Source organism: Epinephelus fuscoguttatus, linkage group LG3, assembly GCF_011397635.1.
Source record: "Epinephelus fuscoguttatus linkage group LG3, E.fuscoguttatus.final_Chr_v1".
NCBI classification, from domain to species: Eukaryota; Metazoa; Chordata; class Actinopteri; order Perciformes; family Serranidae; genus Epinephelus; species Epinephelus fuscoguttatus.
Window position 1 is genome coordinate 14,026,100 of NC_064754.1, and position 11,623 is coordinate 14,037,722.

An 11,623-nucleotide genomic window follows, 5' to 3' on the forward strand; every position below is an offset into this window, starting at 1 on the left:
AATAAAGGATACAGAAAATAGTGAAGAGAGAATAAAATGAATAAAAGGTAAATTAATTACTAAATTATTTACAATAAAAAGTACAATTATAAATAGCAGAAGTGCAGAGATAAAAGGGTGCAAAGATAAAAAAAAAAATGTTATTTTTAATATTATTTAAAAAACGTAAATGTTTTTAGCTTTGACTTTAAAGCGTTCAGAGTCTGGGTTTGTCCAACATTATCTGGGAGGTTACTCCAGGTTTGTGCTGCATGATGACAAAACGTCGGATGGTCAAGCCAGTCCGAGATGTCCTCAGGGTCCGAGAAGGTTCAGATGTCCCGAGCATGTAAGAGAGATATATGGGGGATGTGTCACAGAGCAGGCAACCAGCAAGACTTTAAAAATAAATTCTGTGAGTGACAGGTAGCCAGTGTAAGGACTTCATAGCTTGAGTAATGTGGTTATATTTCCTAGTTTTTGTCAGGACCCTAGCAGCAGCATTCTGAATAAGCTGAAGTTGCTGAAAGTCCTACTAACCATTCTCCAGGAGAGAGAATGGTTCAACTAGGCCATGGTTCTGCATTAGGATAGTCTACTGCTATGTTGTTGAGGTTGTTGCAGAGAGCTTCACTTAGTTGGAAATGAATTTGCAACCCACCATTTGCCCCCAGCAAAAGGAGAAACGTTTTGCTGATGTTTGGCCTTTGACATGTAGATGCCACCCACCCTCAGCTCCTTCAGGAAGATAACCTATCTACTATATGCATGTGTGACCTAAAGATAATGGTTTTGAGGTGTGACCACTGGCTCAGAAAGATCACCCTCGATCCACTTCATCTATCAAATGTGTTAACCGCAGAAAATGAAAGTGCATGTAATCCAACCGACATCCCAGCATTAACTATGAGACATCAGTCAACCAAAAAGGTTAAAAGAGGCTGGATGACCTGCCAAAATGATTAAAAAGGAACTAGGGTTGCAGTGGTATACATACTATATTGTGGTATACATGCTTAGCTATGATATTGGGGAAAAAATGCAACTGAGCAGAGTATCTCACCTTTATTTAAGCTGTTTCCAAACATTTCAATTATAGGTAATAAAACGTTTGTTCAGCTAAACAAACCCTTCCATTTTCATTTCTTCAAGGGTGATTCTGCCTGATAATAATATTAATAATTCTGTAATACAATGATACTGCAATATTTTCTGAAACGATTATCACACTGTGAAAATCTCATACCATTGCAACCCTAAGAGGAGCATCAGGCCTGTGCATACTGCCAAAATATAAGAGCGCAAATGGTTCATACTTTTCCCCATAAAAAAAATTAATTTATATTTAATTTATAAACATCCATCCATCCATTCATTTTCATCTGCTTATCCGGGGCCGGGTCACAGGGGCAGCAGGCCAAGCAAAGCACCCCAGACATCCCTCAACGCTTTCCAGCTCCTCCTGGGGGACCCCACGACGTTCCCAGGCCAGATGAGATATATAATCCCTCCAGCCTGTTCTGGGTCTGCCCCGGGGCCTCCTACCAGTGGGACAACACTTCTAACAGGAGGAGTCCAGGAGGCATCCTGGTCAGATGCCTGAATCACCTCAGCTGACCCCTGTTGACGCGAAGGAGCAGTGGCTCTACTCCGGCTGAGCCCCACAGAGGAATCTCATTTCCGCCGCTTGTATCCGCGATATCATTCTTTCTGTCACTACCCAGAGCTCATGACCATAGGTGAGGGTTGGGACATAGATGGACCAGTAAATCGCTGCCAAGTCTCCAAGACTACTGGAGACAGAATCACATTTTGTATGTGCCCCTTCCAGCCAAAGTGATGACAAGAGACAGGTTCCAATCCATATTTTGGAACATCCACCTCAGTGATCCTGAGGAGGATGTACAAAATGACAGAAGGAACGGAACACCAGGCCATGAGAAACTGTTTAGAGTCAGGCCTCTTTATGATGACATCCTCAGTGCCTGCCAGGCTTATTACCACCCTAGGAGGGAGCTGGCAGTGGATGATAGGATGGTAGCGACTATGGCAAAAACTGGCATGACACAATACATGAAGGACAAGCCAACTAAATTGGTTATGAACATTTTTGTATTGGCTGAGTCAAGCAGTGGCTACACCATCAGGTGCAGCATATACACTGGCAAGACTCTAACTGCAAGTGTGCATGGGCTATCTCATGATGTGGTCATGAACCTTATTCAGCCACCCTGTCTTGGCACTGGGTGCCATATTTGCATGGACAATCTTTACACCAGTCCCAAACTGTTCATGTACCTGGCCAATATGAAGTTTGGAGCATGTGGCACCTACAGGGAGAGCAGGATGCCCCAGAGCGAGGGCAAATGCTCTCACCAAAAAATGTGGAAGAGGATCCGTGAGATGGATCATAGAGGGCCCACTCCTTTTTGTGAAGTGGATGGACACACAGGAGGTGTCTTTGTGCTTCACCATCCATCCTGCATTTGCAGGTGAGACAGTGCGGAGAAAGGTGAAGGATGGAGGTAGACGCTGGGCTGTGAGAAACATTCCTTGTCCCACACCAATCATGGCCTACAACAAGAATATGGATGGGGCTGACTTGTCGGACCAGCTCATTCAATACTACTCCACCCACAGAAAAACTGGTCACTGGTACAGGACCGTGTTGCTTCACTTCCTGGACACTGCAACAGCAAATGCCTTCATCTTGCGCTGTGAGATGAGCAGTGCCAAGCAGGTGCAGGTGCAAAGACTTAATGGTGGAGCTGGTGTGTCAGCTTTGTGGCATGGACAAGACAGGTGTTCCCTAGAGCAGGAGAGCTGATCACGTTCCTGCGCCCGTTGTCACAGCCACAGATGCTGGCCAAGTGTAAATGTGCCTCCAGGTGGACAACAGGAGGAGTGACACACCCTGGAAGTGTCAGGCATGTGATGTGCCCCTCTGTCATGTGTTGGACAGGAACTGGCACAAATAATTTGTGTGGCATGTTATGTGACACCTGATTGTTTTGTAAATAGTTGCACAAAAAAGGCCTGAGGCATTGCCTGCATTTTAATGTAAATAGTTGAATATAACTTTGTTGTTTGCTAAATTTGTACATCCATTTTTGAAATTTACCATTTATATTTGTGTTCTAACTTATAAAAATGGTTCATTTAACATGTTTGTGGTTTTCATAGTAAAAAAATCAAACTTTTTCCTACTTGGATTATATGTTTTTTGTGTGATTTTAGGTCCAATAAGTTAATACAGTATGTCAAAATGAAAAAAATTACTGTAAAGTCACACATGTGAGGTTGTGCTGAAAAAAATGACACCAAACAAGGCAAGGTAAACACTTTTTAAGGTGAAATTTAAAGGTAAAATCAAAAGTAGGCAAAAACAGCCAATTATACTCTTGACCCCAGAGGGTTAAGTGCTATAAGGCTAAACTGAACTTTTTTTCCACACTCATTGTTTTAATATTTTGGTGGTGTAAGAATCTTGAACATATACAGGTTATGAATTAATATAAAAAGGTTCGCTTTTTTGATTTGTTTTAGTTTGTAGGCCTACATCACACAATCTTTTATCATACCAGATATTGATTCATTGGTTTTCCAGTAGTCTAGCCTAATTGATACTTAATATAGGTATACTCAGTCAAAATGCTAAGTTATAGCAGTTCATTATTGGTTTTTGTGTATTCATTATTAGCTTAAGTTGTTCATTAATTTAATTGTTATTTGACATTTCCCTTATTGTCATTATTATGAAGGGTAGTCTTTAATTTTCTAGCCACAGCAGTAGCTATTTGTGTGTCTTTTAGTGTTTAAATACACACTAAACATTTAAATATCTGTCAGACATTATCCAGGCATGCTGTATAGCCTACACTGGAACATCTAGCTAACTTAACTAAGTAACCTCTTACTCAGGGGTGTCAAACATACAGCCCGGGGGCCATTACCATCCCGCTGGATGACTTTTTACAGTCATGCGTTGCACAAACAGTGATGCACTTGACAAGGCTAGGTTTCAAGAGCAAGTTTAACAGAGAGAAGTCTACTTCATGTGAAATAATACTACTGAGGCTTCTCACTCAGACCAGAATACAGTTCTCTAAAACATCAGTGAATACTTATTGTGATCATATTTAAAGATAGAACTTAGAGCAAAATATTGTCAGCAGCTGTATGAGATTTCTATCTTAAACCCATATTGGTGGAAACCTGTTGCTACTACACGGCCCAAACTTTAGATGGTATTTAAAGTTAACTTCACCTGGTTCATCGATAGCTTCCACTTTAGTTTGGTGTTACACGGATTTCTACACACATTATTACTACACAGGAGTAGAAATGTATGAAAAAATGCACGTAATGCCAGTCAGTAGAGAAAATCGATTTATTAGTAGTCCAACTAAAACCAGACTTTTAAAATATATCTGAACATGTTAGCCCAAATGTAAATGGAATTTCTCAAAGTCGGACTGACAAACCCAGATAATGCAAAATTACAGCCAATCCAACCCAAACTGGCCTTGGTGCTCTGTGCATGCTCCACAGTTTCCGCCCTTGGCTTTGACCTGAAAGTCAAATAGCATTTCAGTGCATAACAGAAGAAGAAGAAGAAGAAGAAGAAGAAGGAGGAGAAGCCATAACAAGCTAAACAAATGGGAATAGCTACATCAAGAGCCATGTATTTTTGGATGAACAAAATGCACAGAGCTGTAAAGATGTCCGCCATGGTACCAGTTTGCCATTAGCTTACCACGGTTAATGTCGATTGTTTGGTCTGTGACATAAATGTCAAGTGGAAAAAGATCCAATACTAACAAGCTGAAATGGGGTATCACCATCTTTCATAGCGGTGTCCGACATATTTAGATTAAAAAATTGATTCCCCTCCTGTGCTTGTATATTAGGACAAGGACAGTAGTCCAATTTGATGGCCTTGTCGAGCTATAATAACCATGGCTAAACTTAACTGCGCATGTAAACGTAATGACAGCACTTATTTTACTTATTTTTCAGACTTCTCAGGCTATTCATCATTTGTGTTGTACATGAATGAATGTTTTCAGAGTGTACTTGTGCTTCTTTACACTAAAAGAAAGGGAAAATTTAGAGATGTTGTTATTTACAGGTTACTATGCAATGGTTTTATTGGTCTGGTCCTGGTATATGGCCCATGAACTAAAATAATTTTGACACCCCTGTCTTAAATTAATCGTTGGAAACGTACTCTGATTTATTTTTATGCTTTATATTCTTATTATTCCACATTTTGTGCTTGTTTAAGTTGTATGTCTATTCTGTGTACATGTACATTAGAGCAACAACAAAACAGAGCCAAGTTCTTTGTGTGTGCACATACTTGGCCAATAAAGCTGGTTTGATCTGTGCCAGTTAAAAAAAACAAACGAGCAATTTGTTTTTTTCGAATTTTTAATCATTTCCTTTTGATGCAGCTTGTTGTTTGAAACGAAATCGAAACGGAATCGTTGTTGTTCGTGCTGCTGTCAGTCTCATCTCGAAAACAAGCGGTTAAAACAGCACAGGAACCCCCGACCACACATAAACAGATGAAGATATTTTGACTCGAATCACACAAAGGGGTTTTCGCGCCGTATGTTTAAAAGTCCAGCTCAGCCAATCAGCGACCAAGTAGCTCATACAAACTTGCTGTCTCGAATGCAATTCATGCAGCCAATCACAGCGGCGTGTCTTTCTTGTGCCCCACGTTCAAATAAAAATGCTTAATTCTGACCAATCCGCCGAGGGCGGGAGGAGTTGTCTAAGTACTCCTGGTTAAGTTAGGTCGACCTTGTAGGCAGTGACAAAACAGTCCCGCTTTTGTCCTTAGTCAGTCGTTAACAACTTCTCTTGCAGATAGCAGGTAAGATTCCGCTGCATGACGATTCTGTTTAATCCATTTTGTTATTTAAACTCTGCCATATTGTCCTAGTAGCTTGCTGTGATGTCCAAGACGACCAAATTTCATATTTCTGCACACTCACCAAGTAATTAAAGCCTTTTCGGGAATTAAAACGTGTATATGTTATCGTAGTAAGGTAATAATGTTGGCTGTAATGTTTCTGCTGAAAGCCGTTGTATTCTGCTTAATCTAAACGACAAACGGTGAAGTTTTCGGCCTGTTTCGACGCCGTGACACGGCAGTTTAACGGTGGCCTCAGTGCATTGCTGTGTGCGCAACATGCAGTTCAAACGCCATTTGGTTTAGTAGCTTAGCCTGCTACAAGGCGTTAGCTCCAACACTTAAACTCTGAGCTCGCCATTTGGTTTTCACTCACACCATGGCCAGTTGTGTAGTAGTTAACTGCCAAATGCCAGTCGTGTGATATTACAGCAATGGCTATTAGCTTATATAGTTGAGCAAGCTTTTGGCGCAGCTTAGTTTAGGCGGGAAGATACAAAATGGAGTCGCGTCTTTTTGTCCCGGAGAAGCAGAAATCCGATTAGAGCCTTAAAACACCCGTGGGCGTCCGCCGGCACTATTTGTGTTGCAGTAACGTTACTTTAAATACTCACACGACGTCAAATGTTAACATATACGCTTTGGTCAACACTCGCAAATAACAACTTAAAGACATCTTAACGTTAGTTTGGCGGTAGTGCAGATACAATCTGGAGTAGGCCTGTAAGTCTACATTAAAACGCATGATGCCATGCCAAAAAAGGTGGTTCGTTGTTACTTGTGAGTCATGTGATGTTTTTTTTTTTTTGCCTTGTTTTAAATGTTAGATTAACCGCAGCGATGACAAAGGATCCAAATAAGCCGAGAGGAAAGACCTCCTCCTATGCCTTCTTTATCGCAGACTGTCGTGAGGAGCACAAGAGGAAACACCCAGGGACCAGTGTAGGATTTGCAGAGTTCTCCAAGAAATGCTCTGAGAGATGGAAGGTAAGCTGGCATTAGTAATAGGAAAAAAATACATGCTTAGTGTGCATGAAATTATCATGGGTTGTATATGGCATTTGCCATATTGTAAAGCTTTACAAATAGAACAATTCATAAACTAAAATGTGAAGCTATTGAATTGAGTAATACACGTTTGATGTTAGTCAACAGAAAACAACATTATAGCTTGAACTGTATAATTGAAAGTATAGCCAGAAGTGGGATTTGTTTGTTGCTGCTCTCATGTGCCAATATTGCCCACCCCCTGCATGGCCTTTTGCCTTCTGTGTAGTGGGAGGATACGGGATGATGTACTTGGCAGAACAATTTATTTTATGTTGCACAAATGCAGTGGTCTTTGGAGATGATCTTGCACTTAGAGTTTTGGTGGTACAATATTTTTTAGAAAGAATCAGAATTTTGAGGTGGTTTGTTTTGTAGACTATGTCAGCCAAGGAGAAGGCCAAGTTCGAGGAGCTGGCAAAGACCGACAAGATCCGATATGACCGAGAGATGAAGACCTACGTCCCCCCTAAAGGTGCCAAGGGCAAGGGCAAGAAGAAGAAGGATCCTAACGCACCCAAAAGGCCCCCGTAAGTCCTTCACCCTTCACTGCGCTGCCCCATGAGGGGAGATCCTTGTTTTGTTTCCATATAAATCATATTTAGCTTCTTCACATTGCAGGTGCGTTCTGGCATTAATGCAACCCCCTTTCTTTCCAGCTCTGCATTTTTCGTCTTTTGTTCCGAGCACCGTCCCAGAATCAAGGAGGAGTGCCCTGGAATCTCCATTGGTGACACTGCCAAGAAGCTTGGCGAGTTGTGGTCTACACAGAGCTCCAAAGACAAGGCCCCCTATGAAGCCAAGGCTTCCAAGCTGAAGGAGAAATATGAGAAGGTAACCACCTGTTCATATTTTTGCATAGTGCCACTTACGTAAACACCAATGTTAAAGGCTAAGTGTGACAGTTGATATTGTTCACGTAATCAATGAAAGGACCTAACTGAGAAATTTACCATGTCTTTGACATTTCTATCAAGATGTTAAACAATTTGTCGTTTTTATTTTATTAGGAGGTTGCTGCTTACAGAGCTAAAGGTGTCTCAGGGAAGAGTGATGGTGGTAAGAAGAGTGGCCCAGGCCGGCCCACTGCCAAGAAAGCGGAACCAGTCGATGACGACGACGATGATGATGATGAGGAAGACGAGGACGATGAGGAGGAAGACGAGGACGACGATGACGATGATGACTAAGCAGTTTATATGTTAACGGGTGTGAATTTTCCAATGCATTGTTCAGCTTAACTTTTTTTTGTGTGGATGATTCCAAAAGTTATAGTCTGCTGTCCCTGTCGGTCTGCCTCTGTAGGAAACCAGACCTGTATTCCTTTTCAAATTCAGGGATTTAGCTTTTATTTGTCACTTAGTCCCCTAATTTTTTTTTTTTTTTTTTTTTAACGGTTTTCTGCTGACCTTGGGTTTGTTACATCTCGATCCTCGTTGCTACTTAAACGGGCAGCTAGATATGAATTTCCTGTGAAAAATACAATGGACTGAAACTTGTGTACAGACAGTGGACAGCAGCAAATCAGCAAAGTTTTAAAAAAAAAAAAAAATGTATTGTTTCTGGAAGCACTGCGTATGTTTTCTGTTTAGTGGTGCTGTTTCTTCACTGTCATTTTACTACCAAGAGTTATCTGTAGTTTGATTAAAAATGTTGGAGCCATTTTTAATGTGGAACTTTGAAGACTGATGTAGAACAAAAAAATTTTTTGTAATAAAATTTTGTATATTATAGTGTGGACTCAGTGTTCAATGGTTTAATGTCTTAGGAGGAAAACTGCATTTCTTTGTGGTACTTCAATACAGGTAAATCTTTGCACAAACAGCTCATACAATACATTTAAAGATGCTAATGTGCTTTGAATTACATCTTTTAATCCTCTTTGGAAGTAATTCTCAAGTGGCAGGTATGTTTTAGGATTCTGTATCATAGGGAACATGTCAGGGTGTCTGCAGGTATTTAAATATCTTTAATTTATTAAGTAAATAAGCCTTAGGAGTCTAAACGGGCTTAAATTTAAATTCTGTGGTCATAATTGCCACATAGGTCACCTCACTCTCAACATTCTTACATAACCTTATTCTACATTAGACCACAAACTAATACTAATGCTTACATGCAATTCATGAGGCACCAAAACAATATCTAAATACTAAAAGTTGTTACTGGGTAGCTGTTGCTTGTTAACAACATGGTAGAAGTTAGGATGGCTCAGAGTTTCTGATAATACCACACACGTCGCACATTCTTCAGTTTGTAGTATGTGGTATACAGTGACCCCAGGCTCCATTATTTATATTTCTGTGTATGCCTACTATTTTATAAAATTCTGTCTTATCAGTCACTGTATAATCATGTGGGACACATCCCTAGTTCAAACAGCAGTAAATGAATCTGGCACAGTTGCTAATTGGCAGAACTGCTGTCACATGTCATATCATGGCCCAGCCTGGTTTGATGTTAGCAGGCCTTTCAGTGGCTATTTATAGAGCCTACTCTCATGGGGAATCAACTCGTGCATTTATAGTGATATATGTTTATGTGTACTCTGTGTTGTGGGATGAGTGTTATGGAATAAAGCTATCAGGGTTCCCACGGTCTTTTACAATCATTTAAAATATGTGCATTAAAATCCCCAAACACGTCTTAACATGATGCAAATTCAATTCCTTGTTTTATTAATATAAAATCTAGTGCTGCTTTCTTTGACAGTTAAAATGTTACCACTATCACATGACAGGCCTACACACAGACCAGAGCCGGCAACGCCTTATTGCCAAGGCCATGCCTCCTTTTGAGGAAATAATCATGCACATCAGTAGAGACACAGGAAATGTTGAAAAAAAAAGTTGCGTGGCGGGTTAACCGAGGCTTTCACACTGAGATTTCAGGCACATAAAATATGTGAACATTCACTGTTAGTAATGTAAATAGCTGAATGATGCAGGTGACAGTCACTACTGATGGAAAACTAATGTTAGTTTAAGTGGGAAACAATATTTTACTTTTTTTTTATTAAATAAATGCATACTAACTTTTTAAAATGACATCCAAATACATGTCAAATTGCACTGACATCCACAGGACCTTCTGTTTTTCTAACCCCCAAAATAGGGCACGCTTCTGATGTTGTGTGAAGTACCATATGTGCTGGTCTGTTGGCATATGCAGGTAGTTAGAAAGTGGAATGGCTAACAAGCGATGGGTTAGCACGCCATGGCAGTCTGCTTATCCACAAATGCCTGGGAAGTGTGTGTGTGCTGTATCGGTATATTGGCCTACCCATTCTAAACAACTTAAATTCATGGAAATTGGGTGAATTGTTATGGAAAAGTTATGGAAACATTTTGAAAATGCATTGGTTAACGTGTGGTAACACTGAGCTACTGTCTTTTTTCTTTGGCCTAAAACATACATAACATTATTTGTCCAATAGATTAGAATTCTCTGATCTTAAAGTCAAGGGTGTGGGTGTAACCAAGTAAGTTTTATGTCCATTTTCATGTCCATTTTGTGCTATTGTATATTTCTAATACACTCCATTTCAGAGGGAAATTATTTATCTTTTGCTACACTACTTTTATCTGACAGCTATACGCAATAGTGGCACAATACACAGTCCTACTAATGGTGTCACACTATGGCACTAATTAACAAGTAAGCCCCAGGATACACAGCAGTGCATCAGCACAGGGATGGAAGACAACTACATGCAAAGAACATGTACGCATGTAAGGATATAAAATGGGCCAAAGGCTATGTAAATGTTTTATTTGGAAAGGACTGTATGCTGCACATTTGTTAGAGCTACAGGGGTGTCAAACATACAGACTGCAGTCCAGAAGAGGCCAGACAAAAGGTCCGATTTGGCCTACTGGATGACTTTGCACACCTAATACTGATGCACTTGTGAAGGCTGAAGGTGTTTCATATCAGGTATATTTGATTCATAGTGTGTCTGCATATGATTCTCCCCCTCTCCTACCCCCCACCGCTCAGCTTTCACATTAGTGATTGTGTTCTGTGACATTTTTGTTATGCTACAGTGTAGAACAGGGCAGGACCTGTGGAGCACAGAGGTATGGAGCATCTGTCAGGTGTGGAGCTCTCCACCTTCTACCAGAGCTTTGACTGCAAATCAAAGGGGCCAGCAAAACCAGTTTTGGGTCTGTCCAGGGCTGTGCTCCTGTCCGATATTGAGGCATCAGTATCAAATTGACACTGTTTCATAACTGTTTAAAAACAATTTGTATAGTCACGTTAAATAGCATCCACTCTCGTGTTTTGGTACAGCTGGAGTTCTCACCTGCTGCCTCCTGTAGTGGAGTACACCTGAATTGTAAATGAGACCATCTTTACAAATGGACTTGAGTTTGGATCGCTGTACTGTGTGTACATGTGTGGTACACGATTAACACATTAATGGAGTGACCTGGGGTTTGAGGTCAAGTGCACTGGGATCTGGGCCCGAGTTTCTGATGTGAAAGGCCCTTAAGAGGAGCCCGGTTTCACGAGCAGATTAAACAGTCAGTGGCCTGCTTCATGGAAAAAGCGGCTCCAGAGGCTTTTCCACCCTGAAAAAACAATCAGTACTTAATGTTATCACATTAAAAGATAGTGAGCATTGTGCCAAATATTGTCTATTAGCAACTTCAGTACAAAAGAATCTGTGTC

The 11,623-nt window shown here is 40.6% G+C and overlaps 1 protein-coding gene across 1 annotated transcript; it reads left to right on the top strand.

Annotated features, from left to right (window-relative positions):
• The first annotated feature begins 5,739 nt into the window (after positions 1-5,739).
• On the top strand, positions 5,740-8,682 carry hmgb2a (high mobility group box 2a). Its single transcript, XM_049571681.1, has 5 exons — positions 5,740-5,863; positions 6,730-6,889; positions 7,328-7,479; positions 7,609-7,783; positions 7,960-8,682. The coding sequence occupies exons 2-5, from the start codon at positions 6,743-6,745 to the stop codon at positions 8,137-8,139; spliced, it is 654 nt and encodes a 217-aa protein (XP_049427638.1). The 5' UTR covers positions 5,740-5,863; positions 6,730-6,742; the 3' UTR covers positions 8,140-8,682.
• The last annotated feature ends 2,941 nt before the right edge of the window (positions 8,683-11,623 follow it).